The sequence below is a fragment of the Pterocles gutturalis genome, unplaced genomic scaffold (assembly GCF_000699245.1).
Source record: "Pterocles gutturalis isolate BGI_N339 unplaced genomic scaffold, ASM69924v1 scaffold19282, whole genome shotgun sequence".
Classification (NCBI taxonomy): Eukaryota; Metazoa; Chordata; class Aves; order Pterocliformes; family Pteroclidae; genus Pterocles; species Pterocles gutturalis.
In genome coordinates, this window is record NW_010108395.1 from 23,869 (window position 1) to 40,402 (window position 16,534).

General features: G+C 43.0%; 1 protein-coding gene across 1 annotated transcript in view; it reads right to left on the reverse strand.

The window, feature by feature from the left end:
- KIAA1211L (KIAA1211-like ortholog) overlaps nt 1–16,534 on the reverse strand; it is a 26,247-nt gene that overhangs the window by 6,812 nt on the left and 2,901 nt on the right. The window contains exons 3-7 of the mRNA XM_010072634.1: nt 15,179–15,314; nt 14,649–14,813; nt 13,950–14,018; nt 10,138–10,368; nt 7,057–8,668 (exon numbers count right to left, since the gene is read on the reverse strand). Of these exons, the coding sequence (XP_010070936.1) occupies nt 7,057–8,668; nt 10,138–10,368; nt 13,950–14,018; nt 14,649–14,813; nt 15,179–15,314 (2,213 nt within the window). The remainder of the gene's footprint in view (nt 1–7,056; nt 8,669–10,137; nt 10,369–13,949; nt 14,019–14,648; nt 14,814–15,178; nt 15,315–16,534) is intronic.

Sequence of the window (16,534 nt, forward strand, 5' to 3'; positions counted from 1 at the left end):
CATCCTGTAAATCCATCCCATCAAACATACCAGTTCCCGCCATGTACAGGCCTCTGCTCAGCCCAGAGAAGACTGGGCTTCTTCTCTGACTGTACAGCTGCAGACACAACACCACACACATCCTTTTCCGTCAACTTTTTACTTTCCTTCACTGTCTGTAATGTCTTGGCACTCACAAACACCAACATCTTTACCCTGAAGGTCCTTTTCAATCCACCCACCAGTTTTCCCCTGGGATACTGGGAACCTGGCTTCTGCCTTGACGCTTCTAGTGATGTACTTCTTAGTCTCTGTGATTCAAAATCCCCCTTTGTGTTTTGTCCCATTTTTCCCTGTCACACCGCAGGAGCTTTCTGTAAACACCGACTGAACCGCCCATTGCTCTTCCTCTGCTCACACCACACAATCAATACTGACAAAATGACTGCTGTGCCCAGAGTCTATTTACTGCGCTACACGTAATGGTCTTATTGCTACCTGTGCTCCTGTCTCTCTGTCATCCTCATGGGTTTAGGATTCATCTTTCTGTTATTCCAATGTGCATTGCCTAGCACAACAGGGTTCCCAGTCCTGCAGCGATATGTCTGGAGGCCGCTATAACAATGTTTTTCATAAGGCAGATACTCTTAACAAAGGCATCAAGCACTTTGGCTCTTCAGACAATTCTCCCTGGTGAGACACCAGACATCCTAGTCGTGCCAATTAGAAGGCAGCCAAATTAGAGCCAAGTATCATTTCATAAGAGATGGTATCAGAATGCCCCTGTGATAGTAGGGAACAAAAGCTCTTTATCATCATCTTCAAACATTTTATATGTATCTGTACAGGCCTGACTTAGGACAGCAGAGTACTATCACCTACAGAGGATCAAGAGCTGATCTGCTTCTGGGAGGGGCTTTCTTGTTTCTTTAAGCAATTACGTTCTGCTCGTATTCCCATGAGAGTCTTTGCTGCAGAAAGCTAGGCAGGCAGGCCAGGCAGGGGAAAGTCCTTCTCTTCAGCAAAAAAACATCAGATGCAACCTGTGCAGGAGTTGCTACCTCATCTGTCAGACAGAATTACTGTAAGGGGTAGAAGAGGTGTATTCACTATTTATTATCTTTCCCATTGCCCAGAGGTCCTTTACATCCTCCCACCTCCAACTACAGAAGGTTTCTTGGCAGTATACGTGCACTGTTGTTCCAGACAGAAGGATGAAAGGTGGTGAAGTAATTCAGGAGGTAGCACGGTGAAGTAAATTGGCAGTTTAAGGTGATCTGAGACTCTCCTATGAAGCTCTTGGTACCCTGAGGGGCACCAAGAGGCCAAAAGCTTATTCAGGAAGCAACTATTCACAAGAGAAGTGCTGCTTGCCCTTCTTCTTCCTCAGTTCAATGACTGCCAAACCACCTTGAACAAGCCCTCCCTATCTTATCTCATTCAGTCATGAGGCATTCCATGTGCTTTTACGGTTCACCACGTGGCAAAGCACAACTTTTAAGGAACCGGATAGCCAGAGTGGAACCAAAAATACTCAAAAGCACAATCTAATTCCCGCTTCTGCTGCACGTCACGTACACAGCAGCCAGCACAACAGTTCCCAGCTGGTAAATGCCACTTTTAGGGGAGACAATGTAGTGCAAAATGCAAGCAGCAGCATCTTCCATAGGAAGCTGCATGAGTTCAACAGGCCTCAGCCACCGCAAACGCCCTGTGTTTCACTTCTCCTCTGGTGAAGCAGGGCTGAGCCTCTTGCTTCCACGTTACATTCAGGAGATTTTCTGCATGAAATTCAAATCTGAATCATATTCTTTAGTTCTTATTACAACATGTTATTTTAAACAATATGCTATTCAACTCATAACTTCATAACTTCATAAGCTAATAAATTATATTGCTGGCAGCGATTTGTCTCTCGTTCACTCACAGTTTTAACCTCGCGATTGCATCTTTCCCTGGTTTCCTTGGAGCTGTCTTGGCCTCAGGCTTTCTGAAAGACAAGCGAGCCCCTTCTTCCCCTTGGGATAAGTCACCAGCAATGAGAGGGTACCAGGTCAGAACTTGTCAAGCCGCTCTGTACATGATGTCACCATGTATTAAAACTAGCATTTAACGTATGCTGCTGGGGTCTTTTGCTGCCACTTGAAACCACACCCAGAGGCTGCTGAAGCCCTCCCTTCACCTTTCCCACTGCCACCAAACACACATGGACAGTCACAAGCCCAGCTGCTCTGCCTGTGTTCTTCATTGCTTCTAGACTGACTAACAAAGTTAAGCCCGGAAGCCAAGCAAACCAGAGATGCTTTCTCAATTCCTTCTCACAGATAAGAATCACCTGAGCTCTTCTCAGCTGGGTCTGACAGCAGCAGGGCTGGCTGTCTCAGTGGTCTCTCAGGGGGGAAATTCCCCTCCTGTGGCCCCATTAAATACAGGTATCTGTTTCCTGCAGTATCTTACTAAAGCAGTTGGTTTGTTTTTTGGTTTTTTTTTTTTTTTTTTCTCAGAGACTAATGCTCTGACTGCTCTGATCTTATAGATAAAGTTTCTTTGCCTAAATATTGTGGAAATGAACATGTACACTTCTCATTTATTGATGAATATTATTCTTTAATGTGTGTCAGACTGGTTGTGTGAATGCTAAGATGAGGATAAAACATTAGTTTTTATGTACAAATGGAGATTTATGATTGACTTGTTATGGTGCAATGGTTTATACACACCCATAGAAAGTGAAAGAGAAGCACATACCTATTTCTGTCTATTGACAGACAGATATACTCTGTATTCAACTGTATCTGGGGGTGTACGTGCCGCTTATATGGATAACCACAGCAAAGACATATTTAAACATTACCCTGAGATTTATAGATTTATGGATCTTTTTTTTTTTAGAGATGGCCTCAGATATTGTACCCATTTTCTTTAAATCTAAAAGCTTTTGTGTGTGCAAAATACAGCAGAGGCTCTTTAAAGCAGTTAAATATCGTACCTGAAAATGAACATCTTATGCCTGCAAGGACTTCAAAGACTGGTTACTCTGGCCATACATCTGTGCACGCGAAAGGTCAGAGGCAGAATATTAAAGCCTTTTGAAAGTCATACCTCTAGCAGCAAGCAAAGCTAACTTGTGGATTCCCTGCATATTTTAAAAGCAAACATACTCAAAACTAATCCAAACAACCCTACACAAGGAGATAACACTCCCTGTATACAACAGTGTTATTGTTTTATAACATTGCTTATGCATGTATATTTAATTCCACACTGTTGTATCCTTGCTCATTTGTAAAACACCAGTTATTTTAAGAAGGGCTTTACAAATGCGTATGGCATTTTGTATATCCTGACCTATATATTTCCCTTTTTTTATTAAGGCACTACATGCATTTGTGTCCGTGTACACACCCAATTCCTTAATTTCACACAAAGCTATTCTAAGAGATTCAGCTAAGCATTTTTGACATTTCTTTCTTCTCTAAACAGCCCTGTGACGGATTTGACTTTTGGTTGGATCTATACCACCGATGCATCGATGCCAGGAGAGTGTTTTTGACACAAGAAACTGCTATGTTTGCATCAAAGTCTATTTCACTGCTGGAAAATAGCCATATAGCAAAATGGCCTGACATAACCAAAAAAAAAAGCAACTTCTTTTGGGAAAAAAAAAGAAAAAAGACAGTTTTCTTTTCAGCTATAGCCAGAACAGCATTAAACCAATGTCTTCTTTATGTAGAGAGAAACATTTTTCTTGTCACTTCAGAACCTGCATCTGCCAGACAATACACAACAATTTCATTCACAGTTACCTTCACCATCCTTCCCTGAGTTCCTTTTCTCTGTTAGAGCATGTCTGCCCACTACAGCTCCTCAGTTACTGATTTTTATATATCCTAATATGCACATTCATACAGGTATTGCTTATGGTTTTGCTCCTGCAATAACCTGTTAGCATGTGCTATTTGCTTCTGCCCTTTATGGGATTTATAGCAAAGTGTATCGGCCCTAAACAACATAGCTTAACCTTTTAATTCTTGCAAAGACTTGTGCCTTTATCTCCAGAAATGAGATAAATGGCTAATTTCACACAGCCATGGAAGAGCCACCTTGCAGCCCCACAGAAGCCAAGCAGTCCCCCACTAGTTCCCCAGAAAACTCTGGAGAGCAGGAGCATTGCTTTTGCCTGGGGTGGTAACCCAGCATCCCACCAGCCCTCTTGTTGCCTTTGGTACCAGGAGTGCTGGAAAGCTGAAAACTGAACTCAGTGAACCAAATTGCTCCGGCTCACCCCATGACGCAACAAACTAACAGCTTTTATCCTTGTTCAGCACAAGGATTTCCTAACATGCAGCAGGAAGAAACTCCCTGACAGCATAAAAGGGTATCCTGAAAGTGACCACATCTCTTTGAAAGGGCTGATGAACTCAAGGACTAGGAGAGGACTGGGTGCCACCATTAAGGGCAGCTGGAGAAAAAAAAAAAAGAAGTGGGTGTCCCAGCAAATTAGGAGGTCAGAGATGACAAGCCACATGACGCCCAAAGGGCCATGCTGATCGTGCTTGTCAGATTTCTGCTTCTTGTGGTTGCAAAGACATGCTCCCAACTTACTGGGCTGAGGCAAATATTTCAAAGAGCTTAAGATGATGTTTGGGCAGGGTTATTGTCCCACTAAGCCCTCATTGTGTCCCATGGATCTCCTACATCTTGGAGAGGGGCATCGCTTCTGGGGTCACTGTGCAAATCCCCCCGCCGAGGCTGGTGTGGTGCCAGGGCAACAAGAGGAGGTGGGCACACCTCGTTCACCTGCGACTTCATGTGGCCAGCTCACACTGGTGTGGCAGCTTGGCCCAAGGAGATGCTTGGTCAGATGTCTAAAGAGAAAGCTCTGCAGTGGGGTAGGAAGGACCTCAGGTCAGTTTGGAACAGACTGCTTTGTATTTAGAATCAAACTCTTTCTGAGTCCTGGCGTGCCCACATACCAGAACCCATTACCAAGTGACTCAAAGCTGGAAATACGTGGAAAACCGTAGCGGCTTTGCTTAAGGTGATACAATAAGATCAGTGGGGCAGTAGATAAGGAAGAAGACTAATTACCATCACAGACCAATCTGAACCACTGTGTTAAACAACCCGAGGCCATACAGCTTTGGTGTAACACTGTCAGGTGGGGAGGAACACGTCTAAACCAGGGCAGGCTCCTCGACCTGCAGCCCCAGGTTCAAATCCCAGGTGTGTGCATCCCTGCCAGGGAGGCCGGGGCATGGCTCTCACCTGCAGACCCTATTTTGCAGAGGACAGTCCTGAGCCTGGGCGTAGCAGTCTCCTTCACCCCAGGGCTGAGGAACCAGAAGAGAAGCGTGGAGGAGAAACATGCTCCCCTGCTCCATTTCTTCCCCTTCTCTGTCATCTAGCACTCACTGTCTCCCACCCTGCTCCCGTTGCAGGCATCCTGGGACTCAGCAAGAGGGATGTGAAAGAAGGCCATCCTGGGACTCAGCAAGAGGGATGTGAAAGAAGGCTGTGTGCAGGGGCGCTGGTACCCCTGCTGCTTTCCTCTGTCCTCTGCCAGACCAACCCTACCATGCTCGGTCTCCCCCTTGCTTGTTCCTGGTATGACCCTCCCCAAAATCTCAATCAATCAGAGATCTGGGCATCACTACAAATAATCAACTCCTCAGGGCAGGGCAGAGGGGAAAATGCCTTTAGAAGGAGCGCTGGGATTATGCAAAGGGAGAACACCTTCCCTGCGGGGTGCAGGGAGGCTCTGGCTGGATGGCTGTGGGAGCCTTGTCTGGCTGTGGAGTCAATGAATCCCCTCTTTTACAGCCACTAGGAGAGCAGAAAACTGTAAAGGTGGCCATAGCCCTGCAAAAATACATGCAATGCTGCAGCAGATGGCAACTGGAATCTGCTGTCACTCAGGGCATCAGCAGGTTGCCTCTAGGGCCAGAAGACGCTTTTGTCACCCTACAGGACAAGTGGCCCATCATGTCCCGATGTCTTCTTTCGGCTTAGTGTTCCCCCCTCTGAAGGTCAGAGACTGACCCCAAATGCAGAGAAGCAACCATGGAGGGGACGTCTGCAATGGCACAAAGAAACCTTTTAATTTGCTTGGCCAGTGTGTCTTCATTACATTCTTAACATCGAACTTACGACCACACAGATTCAGGGCAGGGAAGAAGTTTCTCCCACATATCGGAAATACCTAAAGATTTTTTTCCGCTTTTGGCTATTCTCTGAAGTGAAGAGCAGAGGTCTCCTCCTAGAATTGCTTGAGTGTACTTCACCTAACTTGTTCACTGTCATTTTGCAAAGACCTCAGACAGTGGTGCCACTTCTAGTCTTTTCTGTTCTCTGCCTGTAGCACACACTATATTAATCTCCAGAGGACTGTTGTTTTGGTTTTTTTAAGTCTAACCCAATTATATCATACAGATAGCAGGGCGAAATTTAACAATCTGCAGTAGATACATCTTACGGTCTCTCCTGGCTTTAAACTCCAGGAAGCTGCAGGGTAGTCAATTTTTGTTTTTAAACAAGGAATGAGTAATAATAAAGACGGAAAAATGAAAAAGCAAAGCTTACAGGAGACAATAAATAAATGGCGTGTTGAGCATGCCAGGCAGTTGCTAGTATTTCTGCCTCAGTGCTATGGTGAAAAAGAAGGTCTAGAGGTCTGAGCCACTTATCCCACACAGGGCACTCCACTTAATATGTGCTCCTGGGTTTTGAATTGCCATACAGCAGCTCTAAATGGGGACACTTGGTGGCTTGATATTTCTGTTTCACAATACTTGCACTTTATTTTTTGAGTGTCACTTTGAACATCCTTTAAACAATGCCCTGAAATGCAAAAATCACAGGCAAAAATATCTTATTCTGTCTGCTGCTTCTTCCCTGCTGTCCTTCTGATAACCTTTTCAGCAAGGGAGAATCAGGGAGTAACATCACTGAAGGCAGAGCCATCAGCTCATGCTCACCAGTGTTGCGATGGACACGACAGGGCTGCCTTGCGCTCTCTCACAGGTAAGGTCATTCCTCAAGAGTTAAGATAATATTATAACATAGCAGGAGTCTTACCAGGCAATTTACAAGGATTTGACTTTTTCTCCAAGTCTCTACCTTCATTTCCGGATTCAGGAGAGTGAATAGCTTTGTCCTGCTTCTCCTTGTTTGCAGTAGTATTGGAAACAGTTATGTTTTGCAAGGCTGGCTTTTTAGGCAATGGAGGTTTGCTACTAAGCTGTTCAGAGGACTTTGCTTTGGGTTTGATCTTTTCATTTAAAGAATCACCAATATTTGTATCGGCTGTTTTTTTGATGTGTGCCTTATCACCTTTTAGAAAGGAAGTCAATCCCTCATTTTCTAAATTACACTCTGCACTGTATCTTTTAATCCCTTTTGATTCTGGTGACGAGTTGTCACTATATTTCAAGGACAGTGAGGTGGATCTAAGTTTCACTTGAAAAGGGCTTTTATCTTCACAGCTTGGCTGATTCTGAGATACCACCGAAGAATCGCTTGGCACTGACACCGCATCGACAGCCGGAGAAATGCAGCCAGGCAAAATTTCTGTAGGTTGGCCTGTGTTTTCAGAGTCGGACTCTGGCAGCAAAGTCTGCTTTTTGAGGCTACTTTTTTTCTCTAGATCTGATCCCTTCCAAAAGTCTTCTTTCCACTTCTCATCTCTCGAGGAGACCTTTTCTTTGGACAGGAAGAACCCAGTATTTAATGAGCTTTCCAATTCTGATCTTTCTGGGAAGTGCAGGCTTCTGGTCCTTGGTCTCTGCCGTGCAGAAGAGACAGAAAACTTTCTCATGGCATTGAGTTCATTGGCTGCTTTTTCAGCTTTCTTTGCCAAAACATCTTCCTTGTGGACCAGTGACTGACTGTTCTCCTTACCAGAAGCAGCTGCCTCTTGTGCAGTCTTTGTTTCCTCTAGAAAGCAGGAAGCAGATGATGCCATCCGTGTTGAGGAAGCAGGATGTGAAAAATGGAATGAGTCCGTGGGCTGGAAAGAACCTATGGAAAACTGCTTGCTAGACTCTGACAACAGAGCAACCTCTTTCTTTACCTCTTTATTACAGGGCATTTCCACAGGTATCTGATCATCCTTCTGTATATTTTCTTCTAACCTTTCCAAGCAAGCAATGCTATTCTTACTAATTGAAATATCTTCTTCGGATGGTATTTTATTTACTGAAAACACAGTAGGAAGCTCCTTATTTTCTTGACTTAAAATATTAATTGACACATCGCTCATATCCCCAGATAACAGAACTGGTGTTTCTGAGGAATCTTCTTGCTTTTGTACTTCTCTGTCTGGACCAGAGTAGGAAGAAGTTGCGGAGTCTTTGCCTTCTGACAGCAGTGAGAACTCAGACTTCACACACGTTGTTTCCAGCCCTGGTTGGCAGCCCTCTGATTTATTCTCTGGTAGCACGGCTTCCTGTACAACAGCAGACTCAGAATTAGGCTGAGTCATCGCTGGTCTCAAAGCAGGGGGAAGGTCCTCAGGCATTCTGTGCTTCGGCCAGGAAGCCACATCCTGCGCTGCAGCCGTGCCACATGGCAGTTCTTGATCGCTGGGTTTAACTAGAGCATCTGTCAAGTCGGTCTGCATCTCCTTTTCATCATCCTCCTCTTCTTCTGGGGTACAGCTCAAGTCAGTCAGAGATTCAGACTGGGTCCTCTGCAAGAAAGAAATTCAGAAAGCCCCATCACCATGTACAGATTCACTTTTCCTCTTAATCATTACATTTACCACCGAGATCTTAGAGAGCAAGGCCATACTTGCCTCCAGTGCTGAACTCACTGCTTTTTTAACCTACGTACTGGTTGCTCTTTTTATCTAAACAGATCCTGGAATAATGTATTTAACTAATATAAAAGCAACCAGTGGCACTTCCTTCTGTACAGCGAGTGCTTTCATGCCTCTGTAGATGGGAAGTTCATCGAAACAATGGCCATTGGACTGCCCTTGGCACTTGATTCCCCAGAGCATACTAGATATGTTGTATTGCTCTTGGGCAAAAATGCTTTTGCACTTGAAAGAGAAAAATCCGTTCCTTTGTATTTTGCTACTTCATACTAGCATTAAAAATGAAACAACCCATTCTTCCTAAAGCATGACTCTGAAGAGGGAAGGGTACATAGAAGGAAGAGCAGAAACTTAACAAGTCCAATCGGTTATGACATTCTATGCCAGCTGAGTATCTAGCCCCATCTGGCAGTCTTCTGTCTAATTCCACTACCATACAGTATTATAGGCTTGCCCCCTTTGTGTATGTCTTCTTTTTCTTTCAAGAGTTAGACTATTTGATAAAAGTTTATTAATGCATATGCAGTTATCTGTGAGGTCTTCTGATTAAGCTTCAGGTAAGAACTGGCTAAATATACAGGATTCTTTTAAAGCTGCTGAATATGCATTTTCTTATGGTGCCTGTATTAGCTCACTGATTCACTGTAGTTTGTTGTGTAAATATATATTTTGGATGTAGGCCCTAATTCTAAGAACACAGAATTTGCACTCTGAAGATCCTTTCAGGGTTCCTCCAATTTTTGGAGGAACTCATTTTGCAAGCGAAATTGCAAAGACAGAGCTGAAATGCCACCTGCATTCACAAACCATATCCACAGGAACATAAAAGCAGAAGACATCAGTTAGCCAGAAGCAAGGCACACAACTTATTCTTTCTGCACTTTTTGAAAATATAAGTCCAATTATATTTGGGAAGTTAAAACAGCTCCTCCATCAATAGTCTCTCAAAGACTCAAGATTTTACAGGATCTTTCAGACTAAGAAAAGTACACAAGTTGATCATAAGACTTAAAAAAAAGGTTTTTTTTAAGTAAGAAATGAAGCAGTCAGCCCAAACTTCTGCATCACAAACAAGATACTAAATCGTACTGCACGGTAAATTTAAGAAGAAATTGTTACATAAACTGCTGCATCAAGGGAGTTAACAAGTAATTTCATAATATTTAATCTGTTCCTAGTGTCTACTCCAGATACATAGCGTTATCAAATAACAGCTATTAAAACCCAATGAAATATTCATGCTGCAATCTGTCTTTTCGTATCATATCTAAGTTTGAAATACGAAGCGCAGTAAGAACTTCCTGGTTCCGTGTCAAAGGTGACACTATTTTCACAGGTACCTGAGAAAATCTTCTCATTTTACTGCATCTCTGGTTCCGGGGCTTTATTAAAAGCTTGTGTTTAGCAGCAGAATTATCCAAGCAAGAGGAAAGCTCTGGTGGAGTGTCAAAATTGGCTGTGGGTGAGATGGTACTGTCAGGGATCTGGGAGGCTCCAACTGTAGCACTTCCATGCCTAGGGAATAGCTGACTGTCTGTAGAGTGAGATCTAGAAGAAGGACTCAATGCAACCTGAAAAAAACCCATGCCCAAATAGAGAATCAAACAAAGGAACAAAGACGTGAAAATAACAATTCTACAAAGAAGGGGCTATGCTTATTGGCATTTTAAAGCTGCCTCTCTTTCTTTTTGACATCTGCATTTCCTAATATGGCAGGTGGAGTACTGGTGTTAGAAATTGTACATTTTTAGCTGCTTGAATATCACAGTATACTGTCCAGAGGGAAGGACCCGGGCACATTACCTAGAAGATCTAAAGCACACAAATACATGGCCAGCATATTTTAGAAGACATTTATGAAGACTACTCAGTTACAGAACCTAAAATGACAGTTTCCTTTCTGGGTCTGTCCTCCAGCATCTGTGTCTAGGCTCCTACCCACAGTTATTCTGGGCTGGAACATCTCTAGCTTCCTATACTTCATCAGGACCCTTCCATCTCTACAACACCCTGTGTCCTGGGTCCAGCTGGGATAGGGTTAATTCTTCGCAGAAGCTGGGAGTTGGGCATAGCCGGATATTCGATACCATGCTGACGTCATGCCCGGGATATAAGGGGAAGCTAGCCGGGAGAGGGGTCTCTTTTGTGAAGCTCCTGGTGGTGAGATTTTCATTGTATCAGTGTTTCCATTGTACTCTATATCTTGTCTTATTGTTATATTCTTCTTTCTTTTGCTTTCCTCGTGTGGTGTTATTAAAAATCTGTCGTTATCTCAACTCAGGAGGTTCCACTTTTTCTTATTTGCCCCCATCTTACCGGGAGAGGAGTGGGGGGGGGAGGCGGTGTTGCGACCACGTGGTGGTGGTGGTCCTGACACCAAGACACCCTGCTAAAGACAAAAGACTCAAACGTCAACGGCATTGACATTTAAGTCAGCTTGTGTTTTTTCCTCATGTATTTATAGCTGCAAAATAACTAGGGAGTTTACCTGAAATGTAAAATTTCATTTGTAGACTATTCTGGAGAAGGAAATGATGGACAGCTCCTACTAGAGGCCAATAACCAATACAGAAACAACTCCTGAATGCTACATGGGGTGCAGTGCTTTCATGAAGCTGGAATCCAGCTTGCCTGTGTGCTTCCCCAAAAACTACCCTAGACCCAGAGCTGATGCAAAAAGGAGACTGAAAAATTTATGAAAAATTAGTCCAAGAAGGGTTCTTCCTTTCTCTAGGATTCAGACTTTGCAAACAGGCAAAACAATATTTTCAAACTATCTGTCATGACATTAACATGACCCCATGACAGCACTCCCTTCATAGGCTTGACATTTCAGTTCATTTCATTAGAGGAGCTTTCCACCTTTGCCATGCTTTCTTCTGCAGGCTTTCTTCTTCTTTTTTCTTTTCTCCTTCTTTCTTCTTTCTCTGGAAGTGGTATTTTACTGAGGGGGGTTGGATGGGAGAACAGAAGAGCAGGACAGTGTTCATTTTATTTAGGGAGGGAAAAAGCATCAGTGTTTTCTGCAAGCGGAGTTTTGCATTATGCGCTGCAGCCAAAAGATACTCTGTAGGGTAGCAAGGGCCTGCTACAGCTTCCTCAATGGCCAGGGGAAAACTCCCATTGATTTTAGCAGAGGCTAGATCCATAGCTTCCAATCATGCTTTCATTTAAAAAAAGAAAGTAGCTCAGCCATGCTGAATAATGGATGCTCTCATTAATTTTCGCTCTACGATATCTGCTGTCTAGTACTCAAACATGACTAATGTACAACAAATGATACATTATACATTAGTACCTAACAGTGAATACATTGACATTTCAGCTCCATGATAAAGACGCAGCACATGTACTCTTTCAAGGCATGTCATTATTTGCCTGCCGTCTTTCGGCTTCTGCTTTTCCTCGAGAACTTTGCATGTTTTCTTGTTGGCAGTGCTCAGTGTTGGCCATTATGCTGGAAAATCAACAATCTGGTTTGTTACTTAAATTTCAGCAGCCCGAGCGAATGCCAGCTCTGAGCCAGCTGCAGAAGTTGCCTGTCCCACAAAGTCTGTTTCTGGTGAAGCCTGCCGGAGGAGGGGATGGCTGGCAGACCCCTTTCTCCAAATCTCATGTGCATATTGGCTCAGTTGTCCTTCTGCTGGTGGCGCTGGGTGGCCCAAGGTGGGGGGCCATGATAGAGCACCATCCCCAAAGCCAGGGTGAGACAGTCACAATCCCCTTCTCCCTTCTTTGATCTAGGAAAGATTCCAAGACACAGCAAGGTGTCACTGCTGCCCAAAATCTCAGGGTTGTGTTGTGCAAAACTCCTCAGACCTGCATGCTGGTCTCTTCTGACTTGTAGAAGCAGGGCTAATCTCTCCGAAATGCCAGGTGGAAGACTGCGGTTTGAGAGGAAAGCCTTCAGATGAGGCTCACTTTCTGGCTGCACTCTAAAACTGGACTGGAAAGAAGAGAGCTCCAAGTTAAATGATGGGGCATGTGGAAAAAGCTGAGCAACCACGTAGTCACCACCGTGTCTCAGGAGGCAGGGAGTGAGTCAGAGGGTTATGTTAATGGAACAACAGGGAGACATAAATCTTCCTTTAGCAAACATGCATCTGGACTGGACAAATTTACAGCAAGCCTGGATGAGTTTTCAACAAATACCTTCTTCATATGTTTTGTTGCTTTTCTTTAAAAATATTAAAATTTCACTGCATATAAGCAGTTATTTAAACAGCTTTGTGTGGAATCTAACAAGTGCGGCCAGAAAACTTTGCTGAGCCCTGCTGCAGCTGGCCTTGAAATACATTTCGCATAATTACCAAAGAATAGTCAGCTCAGGACTAGCTTCTCTATTTCCTTTCTGCAATTCCCCTCCACCGCTCCTCCTATTTCCAGAAAATGCTTTCCCCTTTACCCCCCGGGTTGTTTCCACCATGACTGCAGCTGCGGACAACTAAAAGGGACTCTTCAGAGCCTTTCAAAACCACCCTGTAATCAGCCAGAACGGCTGACTGCTGATTGAAGAAAGACACCTATTTGCCTGTACTCAAGTCCTGAAAACATCACTTCAGCAAAATTCACAGCTCACGCTGGCTCATGTGGCCAGAATCCGACTGAAGGCTGAATTCAGACTCCTAAGCAGCAATGTCAGCCAGCATCATCAGGCAAACACTTTCTATATCAGTGTGAGGTAACCTTGAACTTAAAGCAAGGGGACGGGCAGATTTCAGAGGATCTAGATTTTATACACAGCTCCTCAACAAGCTTCCTCCCTCATACTGTGCATGTAACCCAAGCAGCCCTTACTGCAATTTTCTGTCTTTAAAAAAGGGATACTATTTTAGTGTCTAAATCTGGTTGGTCATGTTTGGAGATTAAATGATGTCTGTAAAGTTCGCTAAAGGATATGAGCTATTCTAAAGAGCTTAATTACTATCAACAGGAGATTACTTGACGTCAGAATTATGTTGATAAATAATCATTACTTTTATGTTAGACAGACAGGCACTAAAAAAGCACAGCAAACAGACAGGCATGCAATTACATATGTACAAGGTTGTTTTTGCAACATATGTCAACAAAATAATATTGATGTCTTATAGTTCTTTAAAAGATTACTGTGCATAATTGCTTGGCCCTTAACACATTTGGCAGAAGTTACCTGTTCTTCTTCTTCACTGCCTGTTCCAGCTAAAGTCAAAGAGCTAAGGTGCTTGTGAGAGTCAGAGAACTGTGGGGTGGAATGAGGAAGAGATTCAGTAAAAGATGACAAACGAAGTGGATATACTTGCAGAAACCATCTACACAAAGTACACACAGATACTGACAGTGTAAGTTGTTTTTCTCTATAGTCTTAAGGATTAGCAAGGACACTGCAAACATAAAGTGTAAGACATGCAGATAAAGAATGAAATAATGTAAAACAAAACTATCATTTAAAAAAGAAAAAACAGTTTCAAATTCTTTTATGTTTCTTTTTCCGATGACAGCCTAGAAACACATTAAAGAAGACAGCTCTCTTATCAGCACATTCAAGGGAGAATGCATATTTTTCAGCCTCTGTTTTTATGCCTCGCAGCTCTCTGTAGTCCCTAAAAAACCCCAGCATCTCCATACACGCACACAAACACATCCTTTCCTTCCTAGTTCTGCATTTTCTGGTGAGGTATTTATATTTTAACAGGAACAGAGATTCTAAGTAGCTGTTTACACAGATAGATAGCATTCTCCCATTTTGAGTAAGGTATTTCAGACATAAAGCAGTGATACATATAGCAAGACAAATAATTTATTCTGCCTTCCACACATAGGTAAAACAAGTCATTAAACACAGATTTTTGTCAACACCAGAACTACTCACTCTTGTTTTTCTGCCTGAATTTAGGTTTTCATGCAGCAAAGACATTTCTGGAGGGCTCCTGGGTAATCCATCATCTTCAGAACTGGTCCCAGCATCCTCCATTCGCTTTGCATGAAGTCCAAATGGAGGTGGAGGTCCCAATTTCATGGTAGGCTGGAGTTTCATCTTCAGAGTGGCATAAAATACATTAGCATGTGATAGTGGCGGAGGTTTCCCCAGTACATCTTTTAGCTCAGGTCAATGAGTTACCTTTATTTTAACCCCATAATTGAATGATCCAGAGCATGGAACATCTCACGTCAGACATCCTCTTAGAGAGCCAAACCACCTACCCATTTTTCGGTTATCATTTAAGTAGAACCAAGATATGATACTGCTGTCTAATTAACAAACGCAACATTTAACATAAGCTGCAGACAGACATTATGTACTGATCAAATGTTCAACCACAAATATTATCCCAAAAAATCAAGCCTGGAAAGACATTCCACCTCTTGCATATGAAAAAAAAATGATGTTGTGTAAATTACCTGTAAAGCTCTAATCCGATCAGAAACGTTTTCTTGAGAAAACACTCTTACTGGCCTTCCAGGCTCTTGCCCAGTCTCAGGGATGAAAATGCTATCATGGGACAAAGCTCTGCTTCCCATAGTGCCTCTATGTGTCCTAGAATAATATAACAAATGAGTGAAAACATACAGACTTTTTTGCCAGTCCTCTTAACTCCAGTGGTCTGTTGAACATGGAGTGGGAGATAGGTGTGCGCAGCACACATCACACAAAAGGTTCCAGACTTTGCCATGAACACAATACAGTCATTCAGGCTAATCTAGGTAACACTTTTAAAAACCAAACAAAAATTTGTTAATGCTGTTACCTGCCACCTTAACAAACCAAATCAAGGTTAACGGCAGTTTAACCCCAGCATCTGAGTTACATCTTATGGAACAGCTGCTGCCCCTTGGCTGGAAGCCAGCAGCTGTGTGGCATGACAGTGCTGCAGGCAAGCCCAGGTGCAAAATGAAGGGAGTTCACATAAAAAAGCCTGTACCTGGAATGGACTAACATCTTGCTAATGTAAGAACGTCTTGCAAATGACTGACCATTACCATAGAAAGAATAAGTACCTTTTACTATTTAAGTGTGGTACAGCATTTAATGTATCTCTGCCATGCAGATTATTAAGAAAAATATTCCAGGCAATACCGTTCTCACACAGAATCATTTGCATAAAACCTTACCAGATGCTTACAAGGTCCTGTGCTCTGTATCAAGATCCCTGGGATTTTTCCTTACGAGCCTGGGGGGACACAGTTTTTCATGGACACTCTTTGTGGGCTGCTGAGAGGAAGCAGGAGATGCCTTGTGCGTAGCTTCTCTCATAGTTTCCTAATTTTGATGCATGTGGTATGTAACTTCTTTTGCAAATGTTACATGTGAGGCATTAACAGCTGATTTTCTCATGGGAATGGTACAGGAGACCCATGGACACACAGCTAACTACTAGGAGGCCTCTTGTGCTCATTTTCCTCAGCTTAGCTCATAGTCTAACTGAGCAGGGACAAGAAATGCGTGCACATGGCATTTCTTCTAGGAGTCCCTTCTTTTAAATTTTTAAAATAAGACATCTATGGAATGGTAAACCAGGGTACAGAATACACAACTGTTTGGATTCACGGAACTATCAAGTTAATTGAGCAGACACTCTAGAGAAAAAAAAAGAAGAAAAAAAAGGAGGAGAACTATGTATTTTTGGATCTTAGATACTGTCACAGGGACATTCAGGAACATAAACAAACATGGCAGAAAGTAACATTTTCCTTGTAATGGCTGCTATAAATATGTTTGATAAAACAATAGCAGGAAAAAGTTGATCTGCATTCCTG